General features: G+C 31.0%; 12 protein-coding genes across 12 annotated transcripts, besides 10 other annotated features; 7 read left to right on the forward strand and 5 right to left on the reverse strand.

Annotated features, from left to right (window-relative positions):
* Positions 1–2,093: 2,093 nt before the first annotated feature.
* Positions 2,094–2,124: a mobile genetic element.
* Positions 2,094–2,124: a terminal%2Cinverted (terminal inverted repeat of tvBac_53III transposon ID:TVAGG3_0302980).
* A 253-nt stretch (positions 2,125–2,377) lies between these two features.
* Positions 2,378–2,503: a mobile genetic element.
* A 152-nt stretch (positions 2,504–2,655) lies between these two features.
* Positions 2,656–3,270, reverse strand: TVAGG3_0303000 (substrate binding domain of DNAk, Chain A, domain 1 domain-containing protein; the record flags this gene model as incomplete). Its single annotated transcript, XM_001581026.1, has 1 exon — positions 2,656–3,270. The coding sequence occupies one exon, from the start codon at positions 3,268–3,270 to the stop codon at positions 2,656–2,658; it is 615 nt and encodes a 204-aa protein (XP_001581076.1).
* Positions 3,271–3,555: 285 nt separating this feature from the next.
* On the reverse strand, positions 3,556–4,356 carry TVAGG3_0303010 (ATP binding; the record flags this gene model as incomplete). Its single annotated transcript, XM_001581027.1, has 1 exon — positions 3,556–4,356. One exon carries the CDS (start codon positions 4,354–4,356, stop codon positions 3,556–3,558), a length of 801 nt encoding a protein of 266 aa, XP_001581077.1.
* Positions 4,357–5,662: 1,306 nt separating this feature from the next.
* On the forward strand, positions 5,663–6,604 carry TVAGG3_0303020 (protein farnesylation; the record flags this gene model as incomplete). Its single annotated transcript, XM_001581028.1, has 1 exon — positions 5,663–6,604. The coding sequence occupies one exon, from the start codon at positions 5,663–5,665 to the stop codon at positions 6,602–6,604; it is 942 nt and encodes a 313-aa protein (XP_001581078.1).
* Positions 6,605–7,070: 466 nt separating this feature from the next.
* Positions 7,071–7,107: a mobile genetic element.
* Positions 7,071–7,107: a terminal%2Cinverted (terminal inverted repeat of Banshee-A3 transposon ID:TVAGG3_0303030).
* A 685-nt stretch (positions 7,108–7,792) lies between these two features.
* Positions 7,793–7,830: a mobile genetic element.
* Positions 7,793–7,830: a terminal%2Cinverted (terminal inverted repeat of Banshee-A3 transposon ID:TVAGG3_0303040).
* Positions 7,831–7,928: 98 nt separating this feature from the next.
* Positions 7,929–7,958: a terminal%2Cinverted (terminal inverted repeat of MuDR-3_TvMULE3 transposon ID:TVAGG3_0303050).
* Positions 7,929–8,779: a mobile genetic element.
* Positions 8,750–8,779: a terminal%2Cinverted (terminal inverted repeat of MuDR-3_TvMULE3 transposon ID:TVAGG3_0303050).
* Positions 8,780–9,003: 224 nt separating this feature from the next.
* On the forward strand, positions 9,004–9,847 carry TVAGG3_0303060 (RNA polymerase II transcription regulator recruiting protein; the record flags this gene model as incomplete). The annotated part of the gene is made up of 1 exon (XM_001581029.2): positions 9,082–9,636. One exon carries the CDS (start codon positions 9,082–9,084, stop codon positions 9,634–9,636), a length of 555 nt encoding a protein of 184 aa, XP_001581079.2.
* Positions 9,848–9,920: 73 nt separating this feature from the next.
* On the reverse strand, positions 9,921–10,759 carry TVAGG3_0303070 (uncharacterized protein; the record flags this gene model as incomplete). Its single annotated transcript, XM_001581030.1, has 1 exon — positions 10,159–10,716. The coding sequence occupies one exon, from the start codon at positions 10,714–10,716 to the stop codon at positions 10,159–10,161; it is 558 nt and encodes a 185-aa protein (XP_001581080.1).
* A 112-nt stretch (positions 10,760–10,871) lies between these two features.
* Positions 10,872–12,060, reverse strand: TVAGG3_0303080 (BAR/IMD domain-like family; the record flags this gene model as incomplete). Its single annotated transcript, XM_001581031.1, has 1 exon — positions 10,959–12,053. One exon carries the CDS (start codon positions 12,051–12,053, stop codon positions 10,959–10,961), a length of 1,095 nt encoding a protein of 364 aa, XP_001581081.1.
* Positions 12,061–12,561: 501 nt separating this feature from the next.
* TVAGG3_0303090 (WD40 repeat-like family) lies at positions 12,562–15,049 on the forward strand (the record flags this gene model as incomplete). The annotated part of the gene is made up of 1 exon (XM_001581032.1): positions 12,562–14,949. The coding sequence occupies one exon, from the start codon at positions 12,562–12,564 to the stop codon at positions 14,947–14,949; it is 2,388 nt and encodes a 795-aa protein (XP_001581082.1).
* A 72-nt stretch (positions 15,050–15,121) lies between these two features.
* TVAGG3_0303100 (uncharacterized protein) lies at positions 15,122–16,131 on the reverse strand (the record flags this gene model as incomplete). Its single annotated transcript, XM_001581033.1, has 1 exon — positions 15,448–16,122. One exon carries the CDS (start codon positions 16,120–16,122, stop codon positions 15,448–15,450), a length of 675 nt encoding a protein of 224 aa, XP_001581083.1.
* Positions 16,132–16,438: 307 nt separating this feature from the next.
* Positions 16,439–17,331, forward strand: TVAGG3_0303110 (uncharacterized protein; the record flags this gene model as incomplete). The annotated part of the gene is made up of 1 exon (XM_001581034.1): positions 16,503–16,997. The coding sequence occupies one exon, from the start codon at positions 16,503–16,505 to the stop codon at positions 16,995–16,997; it is 495 nt and encodes a 164-aa protein (XP_001581084.1).
* Positions 17,332–17,606: 275 nt separating this feature from the next.
* On the forward strand, positions 17,607–19,173 carry TVAGG3_0303120 (uncharacterized protein; the record flags this gene model as incomplete). Its single annotated transcript, XM_001581035.2, has 1 exon — positions 17,931–18,863. One exon carries the CDS (start codon positions 17,931–17,933, stop codon positions 18,861–18,863), a length of 933 nt encoding a protein of 310 aa, XP_001581085.1.
* A 1,362-nt stretch (positions 19,174–20,535) lies between these two features.
* Positions 20,536–22,494, forward strand: TVAGG3_0303130 (GTPase activator protein; the record flags this gene model as incomplete). The annotated part of the gene is made up of 1 exon (XM_001581036.1): positions 20,549–22,414. One exon carries the CDS (start codon positions 20,549–20,551, stop codon positions 22,412–22,414), a length of 1,866 nt encoding a protein of 621 aa, XP_001581086.1.
* A 717-nt stretch (positions 22,495–23,211) lies between these two features.
* Positions 23,212–24,273, forward strand: TVAGG3_0303140 (protein of unknown function (DUF3447); the record flags this gene model as incomplete). The annotated part of the gene is made up of 1 exon (XM_001581037.1): positions 23,212–24,273. One exon carries the CDS (start codon positions 23,212–23,214, stop codon positions 24,271–24,273), a length of 1,062 nt encoding a protein of 353 aa, XP_001581087.1.
* Positions 24,274–24,372: the final 99 nt, after the last annotated feature.

The following is a 24,372-nucleotide window of genomic DNA, read 5'->3' on the forward strand; positions in this document are numbered from 1 at the left end:
AATTTTTTGTTCTTTATATAACTTTTTCTTCTACTAAACTATTTTACAGACTCTACTGAGCTATCCTCACATATATACCTGTGACAATAACACATATATACTCCCTTCATATTCTGATCTCATGACATATTACAGCACAAACTATAATTATACAACATACCTCATAAAGTCTGATTTTACCCCTATCTAAGCGTTCAAAACCTATTTTCCTTAAAATTTCTCTTCAAGTTCATACTGAAACAACATCTTTTTTTGAAAATACAATTTTTTCAAAAAATGTATGAATTCAAAAGTGCATACTATATCTAGTCATTACCCAACATTAATTTTGTATTTTAGTTTTTAAGATATTAATTTTATTATACGTCTTATTCATCGGCATCTGCTGAACCACATGACTCCAAACATGATTCGTTAAACTCATTTCGACATATTGGGTATTTATTATTGTTTTATAGAATTTTTTGACTTTTCATATTTATCATTGTATTATTGCATCCACTTTCTTTTCATGTTTATCATTGTTTTATTAAATTCTTTCAATATTAATGAAAGCTCCCTTACTATTGCAATCAAAGAGGATTCGTTGGAAATTGTCAAATTCTTAGTTGAACATGGCGCTAATGTTAACATGTTATATATTCTCTTTCTTTTCATATTTATCATTGTGTTATAGAATTTTCTTTCTTTTCATATTCATCATTGTTTTCTTATATTCTCTTTCTTCTCATATTTGTAATTGTTTAATAAAATTCTTTTCCCTTTCAAATTTATCATTGTCTAATCACATTATCTTTCTTTTCATATTTATTATTGTTTTATAGAATTTTCTTTCTTTTCATATTCATCATTGTTTAATATAATTCTCTTGTAGATAATATTTATCACAATGTTATGAAATTCTCTTTCTTTTCATGTTTTTCATTGTTTAATAAAATTCTTTTTCTTTTCATATTTATCATTATTTTATTACATTCTCTTACTTTTCATATTCATAGTTGTTTTATGACATTCTATTTCTTTTCACATTGAGCGTTGTTTTATGGCATTCTCTTTCTTTTCATATTTTTCATTGTTTAATAAAATTCTTTATCTTTTCATATTTTTCATTGCTTTATAACAATTTCCTTTTATTCATTTCCATCATTGTTTTGTTATATTCTCTTTCTTTTCATATTGATCATTGTTTTATACCATTCTAATTCTTTTCACATCTATCATTGTTTCATCGCATTTTCTTTCTATTCATATTTATCATTGTTTTATACCATTCTATTTCTTTTAATATTGATTATTATTTTATTACATTCTCGTTCCTTTCATATTAATCATTGTTTTATCTCATTCTACTTCCTTTCATATTTATTATTGTTTTATAGATTTCTCTTTCTTTTCATATTCATCGATGTTTTATGCAATTCTAATTCTTTTCATATTTGTTATTGTTTTATTACATTCTCATTCTTTTCATATCCATCATTTTTTAATGAAATTCTCTTTCTTCTCATATATATCATTGTTTTATGACATTCTCATTTTTTCCATATTTATAATTCTTTAATGAAATTCTCTCGATATTAATGAATGCCCTCTTAGTGTTGCATTCCTACCCAATTCATACAATATTCTCAAATTCCTTCTTGAGCATGGTGCTAAGAATTTCAAATAATTCCTAATAGCGAGATTTTGTATTGTATAAAGAATAAAAATTCATAATACTAACGTACTCAATATTTCTGGGAGTCATTAATCGTCTTCCAACATATTTCAAAAATATAGCTTTAATTTCTGACAACTAGATCAAATCAAAATTGAAAATTAACCTTAAAGGGTAAAATTGAAGAAACATTTCATAGGGACGTACCTGAATTGAATTTGAAATAATCGTTTTTTGGCGTTTTTTCTAGTCGGGGGCTAAGCTCAATAGTACTCTATTCTGTGTTTTAGAAAGTAGATCTTTAATTCGAAATTCTGCCAACAGAAGTGAAACATCATTGAGAAAAAGTGATCCCCTAAGGGTGTGTGTACCACTTTCTGACGTGCTTGCATAACATTATTAATAACTTTTTCCCGAACATAATTATTAACTTTGAGAGAATGTCAGAAAGTGGTAAATGCACCCTTCAAAACGTTCATTTTTTATGTCAACCTTGTTTTTCAAATCAAAGGAAGATTTTTGAATAAAAAAATACTCATAAAGTAAGGTCGTCAAAAAAGTGCGGAAATTTAAAAACCGCAGTTTGAGTACCCTCTGATAGTCTGTTCGTCAGAAAGTATACATTTGTAAACTTTCTGACACTAAAAAAATTTCAAAGTTTTTAACAATGTCAAATAGTATGCATCGGGCCCTCACTTTTCCTCTCACATGGCGGTTTTTTTAAGGCTGTACTCACGCCCATCTGACTTTAATTCAAATTTTGGCAACTGGCGTGAAGCGCCATTGAAAATTAACCTTAAATATCTGAATTGAAGGCTGTGTCATAGGGGCGTAAGTGCACCCTTAAAAACGCTCAAAGTTTTTGACAATGTCAAATAGTAGTCCCTCAATTTTCCTCTCAACCCAACCTTATACAAAAAAAACCTTTGTATCCCAAATCAAAAAGATGATTTTGAATAAAAAAATATTACTAAAGTATATAATGATCTACAAATAATTTATTCATTCTTAGTATTAGCAACCATGACGCGGAGGAGCTCCAAATCGTTGGGGCCCAATTTAACAATCTCCTCGTACATGTTTGCGAGTTTCCTGTGTCTCTCTATTCTCCGCTTGAGCTCCTTGATCATTCTCTGTGCCATGATTAAGTTGTGGCGCTTAATTGTCCTCTCCATCTCTGCTCCCTCGAGTCTCGTCATGTATCTGAGCGCCATTACGTCCTTCTTTCCGTTCTTGACGAAATACGCGGACACTGACAGGATTCCGTCATCGCCAACAGTGATATTCATGGTGAACTTGGAGTCTGGGATCTCTGGAATGTCGTCAAGCATGAATCTGCCAATTGGATAATTATTTCTCACGTCATCGTTGTCTCCCTGGAAGAACTGGATGCAGGCACGTGGTGTAGGGTTCTTAACGACAAATTCGAACGATCTCTCTTGTGGTAACGGCGAATTTCTCTCGATCAACATTTTGATATTTTGTCTGTTCTCTAAGAAACCAACTGAGTAAGGTAGAACGTCGTGGATTGCGAGTTGTTTTGTGGTCATGAGGTCGTGGCAGACCATGCAAGCGCCTAATGCGATACATCCAGCAGTATCAACGAAAGACATAGGAGATATTCTACCTCCGAAGTAGTGGATGACATCGTTGCAGACCCATGGTGTCTTTGACTGTCCGCAAATGAGGATATGGTTGATATCGCGTTTTGTAAGATTTGCCTCTTCAATGGCTAGGTCTATCTGGTCGGCGATTGTGCAGAAAATGTTGTCGGCGAGGAGGTTCTTCAGATCTTCATGGGTAAGCTTCTCATTCAAAGTAATTCCGTTGAAATAATCTGGGATGTTAATTGTGACTTCCGAACGATCGGATAAGAGTATTTTTGCATTCTCGCATGCTTACCTGAGGAGAGCTAGTGATCTGGGGCTCTTGGATGGATCTAAATCTGGATGTTGTTCAGTAAAGCGATCCATCATTTCTTCCATGATGAATCTGTCGATTTCTGAGCCACCAAGGCTGCTGTCGCCGGCAATTGACTTGACTGTGAATGACTTCTTATTTTCAACTTCAATTACGCAGATATCGAGAGTAGATGCGCCAAAATAGCAGACAAGTATCTTCCCGTTCTGGAAAGGAACTTGGTGAAGTGCGTAGACTGTTGCAGCAACTGGTTCTGTGATGACTTTTAATACGTTGAAGCCAGAAATTTCAGCCACCCGTTTCATGGCTGCCCTCTGAGAGCTTGTCGATTTTGCGGGTACTGTAATAACGCAAGATTTTTCTTTTCCTGCGCGTGAAGTAACCATATTATTTAATTCGCCAAAAATAAAGCTCATCATTTCTTCTGGGCTATACATTTCGACCTTGCCATTCTGTGTGATTTCTACGATTGGCCAGCCATCGGAATCATATGATATTTTGAACGGGCAATTTCTAAATAATTTTTCAATTTCATAATAGCGTCTGCCAAGCATTGGCTTGATCCCATAAATGGCATTTTCTGGCTTATCAGCATAAACCTTTCTTGCCTCTTCTCCTATGAGGATTGAATCATCAGTAAAAGAAACAAGCGTTGGAGTAGTAGATTTTCCGGTCTGATCGTTCAATAACAACTCAAAAGACGGAATTTCATTTGGTCCACTTGTATTGTATGCGATACGTGAATTATTTGTGCCGAGATCTATTCCAATCGCGGTCATTCAAAAATTAAAGACTTAAAAAACCGCTAAAATTTGAAAGTGAGAATATTGCTGATTTTGATGTTGTCTTGATATGAACACTTATGAATTGAAAGGTATTTTTCAAATTTCAGAACCGCTTTAAAGGGATTATTCAAATCAATAAATCAATTATTAGTTGATAATCTATTATACAATAAGAATTAATTTTGAATATAAAATTTGGAAATCAATGGAACAACTGTAATTTAATCATTCGTGAATTAATTAAGGATAAACTGTAATAAAAAAATTCAAAAATAAACGGTTCGACATTAAAATATTGAATGGTATTCAAAAAAATCATGGTATAAAATTGAAGATTGTATGACTTCAATAAGTTGCGGAATTTCTCTTTATTGTAAAAACTCCCAAAAAAAATTTTTGGTTATTGTTTGCGATTATTAATCTTAATATCTGAATTTCGTTGCCTAAAGTAACACCGATCCATTAATTTTGAGATAAGAAGCAACGCTACAAGAAATGAAATTTATCGGCTTTGTGAGAATATGAGATGAATTCAAATAGAAAGATTAATAATCATGTCTATTATCGATTTCAACAAAAATAAACAAATGAAATCCACTTTTTTGAGAGTTTATCTGTCAGAATCATAAAATCATTATTCAAATTATGTTGATCCAATAAACAAGGTGAAATAAAACTCATCTATCGATTTAACATTTTAAAAAACCAAGAATTTGTTTCAATTTTGATCAAAATTTTTTCCAAATTCACAAAAATAAAGTAAATTCCAACATTTTTTTTATTCGTTAATATGGAAACCCCATTTTTTTTGAAAATTAAATCGATACTAACATGTTTGAAACATGATGGACACACTAATTGTTAAAGTTCATCATGAAATTTGATTTATCAATAAGATGGAATGCATATATTCCAATTTTATCTTATGCATTAACCATACAGCAGATATGCCTAATGATATATGTTACATGTTTAATCAAGAACATACTTTGCATTCATTTTCAATCCGAACAAAAACAATCTTTCGCATGAAACTTTCTCCGGGCTAATAAATCATATCATCTCAGCATAATATGATGTTTTATTTGCTTCTTATTTTCTGAAATTTTGACACTTACAAATTCAAGACTTTCAAGTTTTCACTCAAGGATTTAACGATGATGGCGTTGAAACTCCAACATCAGCAGCAATAAAGCAAATGGATTCTGAAATTCAGAAAGTTTTAGCTGAATCAACTCAGTTCCTAAAAGAAAAATTCAGAACTTACGTAATGTCAAGGATGTATTCTTCTATTATCACCATGCGTGATGAGAGTTTTGAACCATGGCAGCCATTCTATGCTCTTTTACCAATTATTATAGCAAATCAAGAAAATCAGATAGATTTAGAAAAATTTATTAAAAATACAATTAAATTGTTGAAAAATCGCGAAAGTGTTTACTGTGGATGGGGTCCATCTAACTATGAAGGCCCCGAGATGGTTCCTTTATACGGAAATTTAATTTTATTAGGATTACTCGGTACAGAAGAAGCATACGAACTTGCCGATCGAAAGAAATTCTATCAGTACATCATGTCATGCAAAAATCCAGATGGTTCATTTTCAAGTTCACCAGGTTCTTCTACTGATCTTAGAACTACATTTTCGGCATTATTTGTCGCATGGATTCTTAATATTATTACACCAGAATTATCCGCAGGCCTTGTTGACCTTGTAAAAAGTTGTCAAACGTATGAAGGCGGATTTTCACCAATGCCAAACGCAGAAACACACGGAGGTTATACATACTGTGCTGTAGGAATCCTATACATCCTCAACAAGCTAAATGAAATCAATATTAATAAAGTTATAAGATTTATTGCTGATCGTCAAGATTCTTTCTCTGGCGGCTTTAATGGTCGTACAGGAAAACTTGTTGACTCGTGCTACTGTTGGTGGGTGGGATCACCTGCTCGAACTCTTGCGAATTATTTAGATATCGGACCATTTTGGGACGATAAAGCAATTTCTCAATTTTTATTACGCATAGTTCAAGGTAAATACGGAGGATTTTGCGACCATCCTCCTGATTTTGCTGATAGTTTCCATACACTTTTTGGATCCGCTGGTTTAGCTGTTGTTGGTAATTTAGAACCCGATTGTTTAAGTGGGGTTCCTACGACAGAAACTATTTCCTCAATTCCTATTGAAAAATTCGAAAAAATCAAGAAGTACTTTGAATCTAAACCTTTTACTCCTTAAACAGTTTAAAATGATATAAATGTTTATTATTTTTTTTGATAATACTACTTGCATCCTATCTTATTCTGCAATCATAATCGTATTGAACGTTTTCGGAATCGGACCAATCACTTTAGATCAATGTTCGGGATTATAGATAGCGAAAATATCATCAATTATGCATGAGTATATTATACGCAAAATAACAATGATTGGAATCGTTCGCTCATTTTTTAACCATTCAAGAAGAATAAGATTTTATTAATACTGTTCAAAATCCATGCAAATTCGTTGAAGGGTAACATTATTTATGAATAGAATCAGGAAGAGAGTGGTTCGTTAGAAATCATACAGAAAATAAAATTGAAATCTGACAATAAACAATACTTTTTAGATATCCATATATCTATCAAAAGAACAAATTTTTGAGGGAAGAAAAAATGAAAAGTTTCGTGAAGTTTATTTTTATAATCAAAAGTTGCAATTGTAATAAACAGAAATTCATCAAAAGTGACAGCTCTCAATTTTTTGACATTTGTAAATTCTAAATTGAATGAGAAAAATGAAATAATACTAAGCATAATACAATATTCTAGATTTAATTATAATTAGGAAAAAGTTAGTTTTGAGAGTACTTTTCATAGGCATATAGAATGAAATCTTCTGAAAAATAATATCACATAAACTCATATTATTTTCTAATATATAACTATTTTATATAAAAATCAAATTCAATGATCTTAAAAGCGAAGGATAAACCTCAAAATTTACGAATATAATGAGTGGGAATATAATGCTTATCTATCATAAAACCATATGAAATATCAATTTTATTTTTCATATTCAAATGGACTGAGTGTTAACATTTAACATTTTTTGCTAATTGTCGTCAAAAATTAGGCGTAAAGCAAAAATTGATATTTCATATGGTTTTATGATAGATAAGCATTATATTCCCACTCATTATATTCGTAAATTTTGAGGTTTATCCTTCGCTTTTAAGATCATTGAATTTGATTTTTATATAAAATAGTTATATATTAGAAAATAATATGAGTTTATGTGATATTATTTTTCAGAAGATTTTGTGTTCTTCTTCAAAATTTTATTTTTTTATTAAAAAGAATCTTTACAAAATATACATTTACTTTAATTAATATTTAAAAACGTGCTCTATCAAAAGTTCCAAAAATTCAATATTTTAGCTTTTCTGAGGTGTCACTTTTGATGAATTTCTGTTTACAACACAATATTCTTTAAATCTATTTAATTATATCTTACGATCAATTGGACTTTCTTTAAAATTGAAATTCATTAAAACATTTTATAAGGCAACAAATAATAGGAGTAGGGGTAATTTTAGCTAAAAGTGACACGCCTGTAAAAAGTGACACACCCATGAAGGGTGTGATTACCGATCGGTAATTTCGACAGTTTAGAATTTAAATTTTTTTATGGAACTGTTGCGAGTTTCATAAAGAATTTAAGGAATATAAGCAAAGATTTGAATCAAAATCTTCGAACTAAGCCGATCGCTTCGCTCGCGGCTTTCTTTATTATTTTAAATTTGCATATTTCCATCAAAAGTTCATAAGGTAAAAAATTTCGTTTATTTTTACTAAGAAAAAAAAAGGTTTTTGATAATAAATTTATTTTATTTCGAAAAAGTAGCAATAATCGTAAAAGGGTATTGATAGGCTTGCTAAAGTAACTAATTTTAGCTGTCAAATACTTTTGTATTTTGAAGTAAATTAGTATAAATTTGTTTTTACTTTTATTTCGAAAAAGTAACAATAATCGTAAAAGGGTATTGATAGGCTTGCTAAAGTAACTAATTTTAGCTGTCAAATACTTTTGTATTTTGAAGTAAATTAGTATAAATTTGTTTTTACTTTTATTTCGAAAAAGTAACAATAATCGTAAAAGGGTATTGATAGGCTTGCTAAAGTAACTAATTTTAGCTGTCAAATACTTTTGTATTTTGAAGTAAATTAGTATAAATTTGATATTATTTTAACTCCCTTTGAAAACCTCAATTTTCCATACAAAGGGAACGGGAATAGCATCCAATATTCCCTGAGAATGGTTGCGCATTCTCAGTTCCCTCTATATTTCGAACGAAGCTCTCATCGGTCTTTTTTTTTAATACTAAACGTTTTTTTTCCCTGTCACTTTTAGCTAAAATTTGGGTTTGCCCAAATAATAGTAAATGAAAATACCGAACTTTTATGTTTGAAACCGAATCACATTGAAATAAATTGTTAAAAACTGGGGTAGAAGAAAATTTGAAATTATATATCATAGCATAGAAAAATAAAATTGCAGAAAACAATCGAAGGAGAAATTGTGTGATCTGGCGAACGGTTTAATTGAATATTTTGAATTCGCGTTCAATAATTTGAGTGTCAAATGTTAAACCGATGAAAGGTTTCCAACCAAACAACACCCAAATTAATTCGGGGAAAAGTTTCGTTACCCCACAGATCAATGGGATATCCATGCAATGTCTTTCGAAGAAGATTACGGGACAACGCCATAAATTCACCAGAGCAGAAGATGAATTACTCAAGTCGCTTGTTCAAGTCTATGGAGAGACCAAATGGGCCTTAATTTCGGAGAAAATGCAAACAAGAAGTCCTAGACAGTGCCGTGAGCGCTATAAAAACTACCTCTCTCCCAAGATCCAAAATTCTCCATGGACTCCTGAAGAAGAGAATCTCCTGATTCAAAAATATCAGCAATTAGGTCCGAAATGGTCCATAATTTCTGTTTTCTTTGCTCCACGTTCAGATGTAAATGTGAAAAATCATTGGGCTGTGATGATGAACCGAAATCAGAGAGAAAAGAATTTAGCTCAGAACACAGAAATGAGTAGTCAGTATTCTTCCCCGACATGCAACTCTCCTGATCCAGAACCGGTCCGAAGGAAGCCAATTCCTTTACCAATGATCAATTCTATTAGAAAAGAACTCGATGATCCATTCTTTGATGCCGATTATCACATTCTTGATGATGATTGCGATCTTGAATTTCAATTTAATTATAATTTATAACTTACAGGTCTTTAACTTGTTTGAAACTATTACGTTGTTGATAAGTAAAACTATTGTTTAATTAATTCTCTCAACTTACAATCGATTATTTTATGCCAACTATTGTTATCACAATATTTCAAAATTTCAAACATAATCTAAACACATTATCGTAAGACCTAATATTATCATCACCGTATTGCTATTTATCCATGCAAATAAATTCGATTTTTTGAGTCATACAGTGATATTAACGATTACATAGAATGAACACAACTGAGACATCCTTTCAAAAAATATTAACAGTACTATAGTATTTATTTGTACAAATGAGAAATCAGAAACAATCAACAAATCAGAATACTGTTGCTAATTATTAGAAACATAGAAATCCTCATATAGTGATAAATACGATCACAAGAAACAATACAAGAACAAATTACAAATTATTTTTCTAATTGTTCTGAAAAACAATAACAAGTCAATAACAAATCTATATAACATGGCTTAGTGATTACAAATAGAATAAATTTTCAATGTAACTCATTGAGCTGATTCCATTCGTTGAAGATTTCTTTGTTTTGAGTAGGATGAAAGTCTTTCATTAAGTTCCCTAAAAATCATCTCGTCGCTGACACCAAATTCTTCAAGAGCTTGCGAATAAAGAACAAATGCATGCGTGAGCCTATTTATCTGGAATTTTTCAAATCTTTCGACCTGATCAATCAAGTAAAGAGTTTCTTCTTTAAGTTGTTCTTTAAATTTAATTAATTCTTCTTTTAATTTGGGGCCATCAAGTGTAGCCTTCTTATTTTCATAGTCGTTTCGTAGTTTTGAATGTTTTTTGTACTTTTCGTCATTAATTTTAGTTAAATTATCAATAACACGTTGTCGTTCATAAATATCACGAATATCTTCAGCGCATCTAACCATTTTTGTTTGATAAACTTTGATAGCATCAATAGATCTGTCATAAACGTTCGTAATTGATTCTGCATTTGGTAGTTCATCTGGAATACGAATGTCAACTAAGTCTAAAAATTTGATTGATAATGAGTTCATCATCATTGTCTTATTATCTAATGCATTACATGCTTGCATCATACTTTTATACACTTTTTGAAGAGGATGTTTGTATAATAAGGATGGCTGCATTTAAAAAAAGTGTTTAAAATTAAATAGATACATTGAAAACAGCATTCATATGTGTTAGTTAATGGAAAAACATGATTTATTTAAAACAAATGTCTGTCAAAATTTCAAAAAATTTCAATTTTTTTTATTTCAATAAACATATATAAAATATAGCGTCACATATAAGTGTCTGAACAATAGTGATAAGATCAAGGCTTGGGGATATCCAAATAATTGGTTGGAATCTCAAATAATCGATGGCTTGGCTTATGAGTAATGACTGTTGTATTATCATTAACACAATGTACAATACAGTCATCGCCAGTCTTTAAAAGTATAGCATCCTGGTAATCATTGAGTAATTTCACAACTTTATCATAGAAACCAGTATCATATAGCCTATCGTAATCAGTATAGTCAGAAACACTAAATTCGAACATATGTGGAGTGAAAAATACCTTTGGCAATTCAACTTCTTCTAAATTAGAAATAAAAGTTGAAAGATAGTCCTTATCGAGGTTGTCTTGAAACTCTTCAATTACTAACTGCATTTCATTAGCCATGGTAGTTAACTGTACTGGAATTGTTTCAATTTGTTTGAATAATTTCAAAATATACTGTTGGATTTGGGTTTCTTTTTCAATATGTACCTGTTCCCATTTAGATAGAAGATACTCCATTTCTATGTTGTAGCGTTGTGTTTCTTCGTTCAAAGTTATCGTAATTTCTGATAAAGAATGTTGAAGTTTTGCGAATTCTTCCTTAAGATTGGAATACTGTTCTTTGAGTTCTGGTGTTGAGTTATCTCCCATTCTTGAATGTAGCTCCTCTATTTGTTCGCATAATTTCAAATAGGATTCTTGCATTGAATTGCACGTATTTGCAACTGACACATATAAGAAATTGTATTGCTTATATGTGTCTTCGATTTCTTTTCCGTCTGCTTCGAATTTATTTTTAATTGAGGAATAATATTCGACATAATTGTTTTGTATTTTGGAGAGCATCTCCAATATCAATCTATTATCCGAAAGCGATTGTAGAATTAATTCAATTAGTTTTTTCAGAGGATTTTTGAATTTTTGTTTATTTTCGTCTTCGTTCTTCTTAAAGATGTTGAACTTCTTTGATTTATTTAAGTTTGGTATATTCTGGAGAAGTTTGGTAACAGAGTCTTGAACACCAGCAAAATGAGAGCAGATATCTGAAATTGCTTTGATAACATCATTCATAATGTCAATGGAGACTTTTATTGAGCCGTTGATGACATCGATATTAGAGCCGTAATCTAAATATTCAGTCATAGTCAGAATCCATACAAAAATGAATTTGACAAATTCGCAAAAAATTGAAAACTAAAAAATTTTAATGGTTGATATTAGTGATGCATTTCAAGATGGCTTTCATTAAAAACATTTCCGCAAAACGTTTGAAATATTCATAATAATTGAATGGAGACGGAAAAATTATTAATCAATCAGTCTTTTTGACATTTGCAACCACATTCCAGAATTTATCATAGTTAGATTGAGATGGATTTGTTATTTTATATTTATCACACCAATTGGAAAATCATCTGAAATTGGATGTCGTTTCATTTATTTCTCTCTATATTCAGAGTTGAAGCACAGAAATTCATGACAAATGGGATGATTTATTATTTATTTTGGAACTGACAATATGTAATCAAGCAAATACAAACATGATCCTGATCAATTGCTTATTTTGCACTATAATGAGTTGGTATTCTAAAATAAAAGGAGGAGGAAGCTGTGAAGACACCTCTCGCTTTCTCTTTCACATAAAAAAATTATGAAATTTCATATAAAAAGGTGTTTCCCCCTAAAATTTGATTTTTCGATTTTGGAAGGAGTAAAACAGAGGGTTTCGGAATCTGGCATTACAGATATTAAGTATCATACTAATGGATATTTACTAGCTATCACTACAGGTGATAATGGATTAATTATTTATAAAATTTCAACAAATGAATTTTTAAACCAAACAAAACTTCCATCACGAATCAATGAAACAGCATGGATCAATGCAGTAGACTTCAAAACAATCAGCGCATGTCAAGATGGCTCCATATATATTACAGAAGTTGTACATCTAACAAATGAAATACAATTTACACATCCATATAGTTCTCCAGCAATATGCATAGCAAGTTCAAACAGAGTACACTTCATTGCCGGCTTTCAAGATGGATCTATCACTATAAGAATGAATTCAAGAACAAAAATTCACACAATCAATCCATGTTCATACGCAATTACCGCAATTTCCATCACACCTACAGAAAACATCTTCGCTGCTGCAGGAGTTGACGGCGTTGTTCGTATTTTTACTCTTTTCGAAGTTGATGGCGTAAATCCTTCAAAATTCACATGTTTGAACACGTGTTTCGTCAGTCCATCTCCAATTACAGATTTATTCTTCGTTTCTGCTACAAACGACTTAGTTGTTTCAAGTTTAGACAATACAATCAGAGTTTTTAAATATCCATCATTCGAAGGACGAATAGTTTCAGAGTCATTCAAAACCGGAGGCCTCCCAACCAAAATTGACTTCTTTAGAGGCGCAGGAACAGCTTATTCTTCTCAATTCGTTTTACATCAAGCGGAAGGAGGCGTTGTAATGTTATATGATATATTAGCTGCTAATTCTGTAAGTAATTTCGGTATTTTCGAGAAATCTGGAATTGCAATTTGTTGTCATCCACAAATTCCTCAATTTGCAGCTGGTGGAGGTCCAAATGATGGTAACTTAATCATAGTAACAATACAGCCGCAGTCATTGACCGAAAGAATAACTGCTGGAGCCATAATGTTACAAAGAATTACCGGATTACCTTCAATTAAACAAATTACACGGCCATTACCAACACAAACCAATACACAGAAGACAATAGAGCTCATGTATCCTATTTACAGTGAAGATTTCCCAGAAGAATATATTCCTCCATCTATTTCGGAACAAATTGCCACAGCTACGATTCCACGAGCTGTGCAAGTTACTCCTCAGCCCATTCATACAGAGCAGAGACCTCCAAAACCTACACAAAACGTTCAGCCACCAAAACCAATTCAATTACCACATTTATCAGCCGAAAACATCGAAAACATACAACTATCACCACAACCATTTGTTACTCCTGCTATTTCTGTCACAACTTCATCACAACAGCCGAAGAGGAGAGGAAGACCACCTAAAACAAACAAAGTTGCCAAAGTCAGTGCAAATGTACAAACTATTTCCACAATTTCAACAATTGCAGTTCAAATCCCTCACATCCACACTGATTCACAGTTCCAACAGATACAAGTTCCTGATTCTCTCCAAGAAGTTTCTTCTGTAAAAGAAACACAAGAAGAAACTAACACAATTAAACAACAAATAACCAATGAAAATAAAGAAGAAACAAATGAAGAAAATAATGAAAAAGAAGAGGAAAATGAAGAAAAAGATGAAGAAGAAAATGAATCAAAAGAAGAGGAAGAAACCAAAGAAGAAAACGAAGAAAGTAATAAGGATGAAAATAATAAAAATGAAGATAATGATGAAGGAAAAGGTGAAGAAGAAGAAACTAAAGAAGGAAACGAAGAAAAAGACGATGAAGAGAAAGAAGCAGAAGATGATAAAAATGATGAATCTAAAGAAGAAGGAAACGAAGAAACTAATGATAGTAAAGATGAATCTAATGATGATGAATCAGAAAAAGAAAGTAAAGAAGATTCGGATAGTTCTGATAAAGAAAAATCTGATTCATCAAGTAATTCAAGTTCTTCTGATTCTTCTGAAGATGATGAAAAGAAATCAGATTCATCAAGTCAAGAAAAGAAATCGAATTCTTCTGATAATGAAGAAAAGAGTTCAGACTCTTCTGATGAAAAGAAATCTGAGTCAGATGATGAAGATAAAAAATCAGATTCATCAGAAGACAAAAAATCATCAGATTCATCAAGTGAAGAGAAGAAATCAGACTCTTCAGAAGATGATGAAAAGAAATCAGATTCAGATTCAAAGAGTTCGAGTAATTCTTCATCAAATAGTCCTTCTAATTCAAGCAATTCTTCTAAAGAAAATAGCTCTGAATCAGAAGATGATGAAAAAGAGAAAGAAAGAGAGGAAAGCAAACCTAAGAGAGGAAGAGGACGTGGTGCTGCTCGTGGACGTGGAAGAGGTAGAAAAAAATAATTTAAAATGAAATTATTGTTTTTTTTTTTGTTATTAATAAATAATAATTGCTATATGATACTTATGTTAATCATTTAACCAACACACAGTTTTGTTTAAGCTAGAAAAGACAAAAAGTATTAGTTGCAAAAATATTTATGTTAGTTCATTTGTTTAAACAAGCGTAACATCGTTCGGATTCCAATACAGACTCTCATTTTTATCACTTCGAGGTAAATTTCTCTTGATAGAATGGATATTTTTATGAATAGGCAAGACCATACCATACTAATATCATTATCTATCTATATTTGTCGTTTCTGATATCAGAGAGAAGAGGCCTTTGCGCCAATAGATGAAGAAAAATTAATAAGTCATAAAAAATACATTTTTAGAAATGGCTTTTGATTCTTAATCGATTGATACCAAATTTCCATATAATCACTAGAAACATATCATCTAGCGGTGCTTCAGGCCGATAGATGAAAGAAAAATAATTATAAAAAATTAATCTATGAATTAAATCTCTAAGAATTTCTTTTTCTCTTCTTTTGTAAACTGTTCTGCTTTTTCTTCGACCTTTTTCGTTCTGAAATAAAGATATACTCCGCCAACTATTATTATTACAAAAATCCAGACTTGCCAGACAATCTGGAATGTTTCTGGTGCATAGTTTTCTATAAATTGAATGTATAAAGCTTCTTCTGTCCAAGAAATATTATCAAATGAAATCGAAACGCGTTGAATTGGTGTTTCCGATGGAATTACTTTGCATTTAAATTCACGCCTAGAAACTTTTTCTGCCTTTGAAATTAATGTTCCTATTCTGCAGTAACCTGCAATTGCAGTGAAATTCGATGAAATTTCATATTCAGCTGTAATTATTGTAGGATTTATCTTTGAAACCTTTGACGGACTTACACTGAGAAGTTTTGGTATTGGAAGATCACAATGTGATTTTCCATCTCCAATTAAACCATCTACGCATTCACATTTTCCTGGAAAAATGCATTTAGCGTTATCATGGCATTGATCGTTGCAAACATAGCATCCTTGCTGTGAATAAGGATCTCCGAAAGGAAAATTTTTCAAACAAGTGCATGTACCATTAACATCTTTATATGTATTGGGTCCTTTGCATTCATCATATTCGCTTTTCTTGAATTGATTCTCAGAAAAGAATAACAAAAACATCAAATTAAATCAATTCTGAAGATTTATAAAGGGGTTCCCCCTGAAATTTTTGTACAAAAACGGAACGATTTTTATTCACTAAGAGTATAAAATAATTCACAGTTTGCCATTGTTAAGCAAAATTTAATGTGAGGTTGTCTGAAAAACATTAAATCTGAAGATTTTTGATCACAAACATTCTCAAAAAGCCAAAAGGAAGATGAATTCTCCCCAAAATTCACATAGTTATAGTTAAATGCTGATGAAAAAGAGAAAAATTAAACTATTTCCAATCAATTATTATCTTTCCTTATGAGTTAAAGGCAACTGCTTAGTATTACCTTTCATGTTTAAAAGTATCTTTATTGAGCGTTTGTTTTCTTTATAATTTTTAATTTTCTATGATTCAACCCAATATCCCATTACCTAACACTTCTGCAATTTTTGCTCCTTTAACACAAGAGGAGTTAAAACTCAGAAAGCAATTAGAAGAAATGGATATTGAAGAAAGACAAAACGCAATTTTATCAAGGCTGATAATTTTAAGACAAATTGCATCAACAATTACAGATCCTAAACCAGCAGGAGAACCTTTAATACATTATTTAGCTGAACAACGAAATTCTTTGACAGAAAGAGAAATTGAATTTCCCAACAAAGCAAAATCATATGTTGCAAATGTAGTACTTGGCTTAAAAGAATTATTTTTCAATCAATACTCAGCACTTAAAATTTTATTAGCAATTCATGCTTCTGGCGGTGATATTGTTGAGGCAATACAGAAACTTATCAAAGGAGATATCAAAGCAGATCCAAACCTTCTTCTTACAACAAAATTACATATTTCAAATGATGCACTTGACCAATATTTAAATATCATTCATAAAGGCAAATAAGATGCTAAATACAAGATGAGATATTATTTAAAAGCATAGTATGTACGTTAAATCGAGAAAATACTTCTTAATAATCATAATTTTCTTAATTTTTTAAAACTCCTTCTTGTTTCATAATTAGAGTAGAAGAATTAATATTAATACAGAAACTACATAGTTTTTATACAATTTCCCAAAGAATATATGCATAATTTATGTATTTTATATATTTTTTATCGAATTGTTTGAAATTTAACATTATAATTGCTAACATATTATTAAATAAATGTTTTTTATTAATAATCGCATCTAATCGTTCTTTTTTTGGGTTAATTTTTACTCCATTGTTAATGAAAGTTGAACAAAACAAAATAAAATTAAAATTTTTATCATTAACAAACCATCTTAATGCTGTTTCTCCAATAATCTAAGAAAGACTATCAAGGAATTTTAACTCTCAACAATATATTTTCCGTTTTAATTCATAAATTGAGAAAGTTTCTGAGTTTAAACGGAAAATAAAATAAATAGATCAGATAAATATCAACAAATCGCCAATTTTATTGGATCTTTGTACAACCAAATGCATCAGAATAACACATTTAGGGATATAAAACTTATCTAGGCCATCATCTTTGAATCCATCGTTAAATTCTCATAAATTTAGGTTCTCAGAATGGGTATTATTCAATTTTAATCTATAGTTTATTGGAATCATTATACAATTCTTAGTAAAATAATAGAATAAAATCAAGCTTTTAAGGGACGATTAAGTATTCAAAATTGAATTGTATTCAAACCAACATTTGATAATTTTTTTAAAATTTATGAATACGAAGCATTACTTACACACTCGATCGAAAAGCGCAAAATAAAGAGTAAAATTCAATTAGATTCTGAAGATATCAATTGAAATGAATAAAAACACGAGAAAAAATTTCCTCGTTATTTTGAATGTTTGCATTATTAGCAATCTCAACATTAGCATACAATGAAGAAGACTTCAATGCTACTATATTAGTTGGTGAAACAGAATTAAAAGTTACAAAATACACATCCAAATACTTAGTAAATTCAGGTTTATTTGTTGTATTCATGCCACATCCAACAGATAAACTAACAGGATATGATTGCAATCAAAAATACAATGTTACTTTATTTAACAACACATATGCAGTCTTATTCAATGAAGATGGATACTTTACAATTGAATCAGAGACAGATGTAACCATCAAAATCCTCGCATATCAACAGTTTGGCTACCCAAGTTGCGACAAGAATGTAATTTTAATTGGAAATCAGGATCAGACATTCGGATGCCAATCATCTTCAAAGATCAACCTTAAGGAAGATTCGACAGTATGCGTTTATGTAGCATTCCAATTAAACACCGGATCAGCAAAGATCACAAATTCTGGCAACTTCAAATACACTGTTTATGATACAAGTGCATTTAAGATCAAGACAAATCTTGTAACACAGCCATTTATGATCAAAATATCTAATGAAAATAAGGCTTCCACAACAGATTTCTTAAATCTTTCTGTTTCAGTCTCAGGAGAAAATCAAATAAATGCCTTGACATTAGAGAATAATGCTAACACAACATATGCCATTGTTGGAGGAGCAAAAGAAGATGAGCCTATTAAACCAGTTATAATAGTTGTCATTGTTATTGCAGTTCTCGCGTTTGTTGTAATCGTAGCTGTTGTTGTAGCTTTAGTCATTAAATGCAAGAAAGGACCTGATGCATCGACAACATCCAAGTCACCCGAGCAATTAGAAGTCGGAATGGTCGATAATAGAAAGGAAGATGAAGGTTATAATCCAATGAAAGCTACAAGCCCATTGGCAGATGCACACAATCATGTACCTGCAAAAATATAATTGTTTTGATAATAAATATATATTATTTTGATAGATCTATTTAAATGATATTCATTTTTTGACAAAATCATAATCGTTAAATCTCTAATCATATCAAACATTCAAAACAGTATAATAGTCATTCAGGAAGATGGAGCGTTCGTCAACAACAAATCAACAGTCTGACGGTTTCTTGTGTGTCAACTAAAGTTTACGAGTAAATCATAAACGAGTCATATTGTTGCATGCTAAGTTCGGTCAACGATAGAAATTGAGTGTAAATTAATCATCGAGGAAGTACGATTATGTAAAGTAAAAAAATGTTGTGGGATTTTTAATATTATATATTATTTTATAATAAAATTTTTTGAGTCATTTTAAGAAGCACATATAATTTTTTGAATTTAAAAATTAAAGTAGTGTCAAACGAATTTATCACTTAATTTAATACTCAGATTTCTTAAAATTAATGAAAAAAGGTTTTCTGAGAACTTTTGAGAATGGTTTTCAAATTCCATTATTGAAAATATATAGGTATTGTATGAAATTCAAACTCTATATTTATTAAAATTCTAAATTTTTAATAAAATAACTTTTCAGAGGAATATGATTTTGAATGGTTGATTAATAAGTATAAAAATGTCTACGATTTTAAGGAGGGAATTGTTCCTTATGAGGTATACATCATAACTATATACCTCATAAGGAACAATTCCCTCTTGATAGCTGGGAAACTTTCTCTGAATAACTTATCATTTGGAGAAAGTTCCCCAGCTATCTATTAGGAACTAAAGGCTATGAGGCACTAATATATAATCAGTGCCTCATAGCCTTTAGTTTCCTATTAAAAACGAGAAAACTTGTTCGAAATGATAAACAATTTCGAACAAGTTTTCTCATTTTAAGGAGGGAATTGTTCCTTATGAGGTATACATCATAACTATATACCTCATAAGGAACAATTCCCTCTTGATATCCTGGATATTTTTGAATATATTTTTTTAATTAAAGTTCTCAAAAGTATTATCAAAAGTGATTTTTTAAAAATATCTCCAATTAATTAACTAATTAAAAGTATTATATTTTTAAAATTAAATGGTTTTTCAATTTTTTTGAAGGAATTAAGATACTTCCCACGACAATAAAATTGAGAGGTTTACATTATGACTGATCTTAGCATGCAACAATATTAGTTTATTCTTTTAATGACATGCATTTTAAATTAAGCGAAATCCAACCATTTTCCGATGAAAGCTTCAATGATTCCTCAAAAACGAATAAAAGTGAGATTTATACCATTTTCATTTATGTGAAATTTTATTTGAACTTATGTATAATTTTGTTTTTATGACAATAGAATAAACTATTCAAAATAACAAAATGTCAGATTATAGGATATTGAATTGAAATACTATGGTATTTGAAAACATATATTCTGCATAATGTATATAGTTATTTATTTACAAATGGTTCTAAATTTTTCGAACTGTTGATTCGAAATTGTTTCTAATTGAACTAGATTACAGCCCAATGAGAACGAACGATTTATATTTATCTTATTCAATAAATTAAATAAATTAATTCTGCGGTCTTTTTGGAGATTTGATTTAAAAAAGACAGATTTTGATCAATTTACTTTTAACATACCAGAACAAAATTAATTGAATTTATTCTTATCGTAATGCGAAATTTCAAAAAAATAGTTCATGTCTGAAGAATATCTACTTGATATCCAATATATGGACTTCGATCCAGAATTCGAGAACAAAATTCTTCAGCGAGCCAAAGAGCAACTTGAGTTTACTGAGACTCTTCAGAAAGCGAGTTTGTTAATGAACCAAATCGGCGAAAATTGCTCAACTATGAACATGCACTTAGGACAGATGAAAGACATATTATCCAAATTCGATAAAGATAATACAATATGCCACCAAATAGAAAAATTTGGCCAGATGATAAAAACTATTGGCACCCAATTCTTATCTCAAGCAAAATTTTCTGTCCAAGCACTTCCGACAGTTATCTTTCCTGCTATCCAAAAGCTTACAGCTGATTTAGGTGAAGCAACAACAAATTATGAGACCGCCCTCGATAATTTCTCTACATTAGAAGTGAAATCCAGTAGAGAAGAATGTCTCCAGTCCGAAAATATATTTGTTAAGTCCGCAATTCGAAAATCCGGAATTTTATTTTCTTTGAATCACCAAGTAGAAATAGCTGAACAAACTGTTACATCATCGATCAAGCTTTCTATGACGCAATTTCTCGTCCTTGCTGGAGAAATGATGGGCGATTATTTGAAAATCAACAGTCCTGCTCTATCTGCTATGAAAACTAACTGCGATTCCCTCAAAACATCGATCAAGGCATGGCTTGGCAGAGATCTCAACCAAAATCCGTCCGACAACTACGCTACAAGGGCTTCAACAAATTATTGGGATATGAGATTTATCCCTAACGCCCGTATCATCAATAGCCTAACGTATCCGAACCAAACGGTCTGGTTGAAAGAGGCCCATCCGATCAGATCATCATCCTGGATCAAAGGAAAACTAATTTTTGAAGATTCTTTACTTAAATTCGAAAGACGCAATGCAGAAACCGACCACGAGACAAAAACATGGCCACTACCACTCGTTACTGTTACAAAGGTTGAGAAAGGAAGGAGATTTGCTCTGAAAATCAGATCTCCTCAAGAAACCATCGAATTCCAAACATTATCGAAGCTCGACCAAGAAGAATGGATGCATATATTCAATAACCACAACCTTTCAGTACTTGGAGAGAACGATGGCCAGAGAAAAGGCCTAATTTGTGCTGATTGCGGCGCAACAGACGCAACATGGGTTTCTCTTAACTGGGCAGCTCCTCTTTGTTTGAGATGTTCAGGGTTCCATCGTCAGATGTCATCAACTAATTCAAAAGTCAGATCTTTCACTCTCGACAAAATTAATCCAATAGCATTACATATGATCGACGAATTGCAAGGCGAATGCAATAAATTATTACTAGACAAGCATCCTGACATATCAATCAATGCAAATTCCGACGAAAAAGATCGCGAAGATTATATTAACCGAAAATACATAAATAACGAATGGTCCATAACCGGAATCGTTCCAGATCCATTCGAAGCCATCAAGAAACGCGATCTGAAGATGCTTTTCTACTCAGTTCATTTCGGACGAATAAATGAAACGAAAGACTCCATTACACCCTTCCATGCCGTATGTTCTCTTGGATGGGAGGACGCTGTAGCCCTTTTGGCCTTCTGCGTCAACGATTTGAACGTAAAAGACAAAGATGGCTGGACTCCTTTATGTTATGCCGTTTTCTACCAGCACGTAAACATCATAGACTTCCTACTTTCAGTAGGGGCAAGAGCCAGGAACCTGGATATCAACCTTTACCAGTTAGCAATTGCGACAAAGAATAAGAAAGTCGCAAAATCAATTATGATGCAGGCCGATCAACTTAGAAACAACGAAACAGAGTTTAAACCCTGTAATTACTTGTTCGCTCCACCTGGAACTCCAGAAAATTACATGATCGCCCTCAAATCTCGTGTATAATCTTTTATACGGAATTACATGAGATATATATTTATTTCACCCCATAATTAAATTATTTACTTATTTAGATGTAAAAAAAGAGTATATTTTTCTATAATTTTGATTATAATCGATTTTTTTTTAAATTGCTTTGATCACATAGAGTAGACAATATTAAAAAACACATTTATAACAAGCACTTAATATAGATAACGATATTATTGAAATTATTTTCCTCCCTTTCAATATAATTAAAAGAACTTTGGACGATTGCAAAAAGTCCATTAGCATATAATATAATGCTTATATTTAGTAACTTATTACTTTGTGGTATAGCTTCCATTAGCAAATTACGCTTTTAAGATAATCATCTGGATGAAAATATTATTGATTTAGACATTCATGTTGTTATTGTGTTATTTCATATCTACAAACTTAATCAAAATACATAAACTCATTTTTCTATGTAAAGTCACCCAATCGTTATTCTGCCTCAATCTTGAGTGAACATCTATCAAAAATATGAATAAGAGACTTTACGAAGGAAAAGGAGTTTAAATGAAATCCGAAATCTTTGTGATCAGTGTTTTTCCACAGATATAATGTAGCATTTATTTTTCCAAATGAATTTTAAAGATGTTTTAAATGATAAAATTGAAATGTACTTATATAAAATTAGCAGTTTTCTTGCACTTTTTGGATTTCAATTTTGAATTGTAATTCAAATGTTGTGCAAGAAAACTGCATTCTCTTGCCTTCAATAATACAATTTTCAATTTTTAAATGAAAATTGTATATTGAATGCAACAGAATTATTAATGTCTGATCAAGACACTCACCCAAATAAGTACAGTGAATTGCGAAGTATGTGTAAAGACTACATCGATTCATATAATGCATTGTATCAGCTGAAAACTGAAAATGAAGAAGAAATAAACAAGATTTACAAAAAGATCAAAACAGAATTGATTGATCCAAAGAAATGTCTTCCTCATACTATTATAAAAGACATTTTATGTATCATTCCGTTTAATAATCGCTATACAAAGGCTTATTTATCTCTCGCCAAACTCATATATGATGATTATCAAATAAAAAAGGAAATCGATGTTCCATTAACTATTGCATACCTATTTTACAAAGAATATGGAATTAAATTAACCAAACCGAACAATTTGGAAACATTTAATTTTGAGAGCCTCAATATCCATTTAGAAGATACAATTTACCGAGCAATTATGTATAATGACTTAGAAAGATTCATCTTCTTCACTGAAAGAGAAGGATTTGATAAAGATCAAAAACTTGAATGCGATTTATATCCATATACTATATGCGGATATTCATTACTTGAATTATGTTGTTACCATGGATCAGTTGATTGTTTCAAGTTATTAAGAACAAAATTCAGCTCAGAAATAACTCAAAAATGTCTAAAATTTTCATTTTTAGGAAGAAACAAAGAGATCATGAGTGAATGTTTGAAATATCAAACACCAAATGAAGAATGCATGAAATATGCAATTATTTCACACAATATTGATTTTGTTACATTCTTGATGAATGAATACAATATAGAGATCCATTTAGAATATTGTATAAATTATAATAATCTTGAATCATTTTCAGTTTATTATGATCAAACCGATGATGTTAACAAATGCTTTTTTTATTCCGCAAGGTTCAATATTCCATCATTAGTCGATTACTTCCTTTCACATGGCGCGAATATCAATGAAAAAGATGAAAAAGGATTCACTGTTCTTCATACTGCAGCAATTATAAATTGTAAAGAATTATTCGAATTTCTTATTTCACATGGTGCAAATATCAATGAAAAAGGTAATGATGGAAAACCCCCCTTCATCTTGCAGCATTGAATAATAGAAAAGAAACAGCTGAACTTCTTATTTCACATGGTGTAAATATCAATGAAAAAGAAAATGATGGAGAAACCGCTCTTCATTATACAGCACGCA

This window comes from Trichomonas vaginalis, chromosome V (genome assembly GCF_026262505.1).
Source record: "Trichomonas vaginalis G3 chromosome V, whole genome shotgun sequence".
Classification (NCBI taxonomy): domain Eukaryota; phylum Parabasalia; order Trichomonadida; family Trichomonadidae; genus Trichomonas; species Trichomonas vaginalis.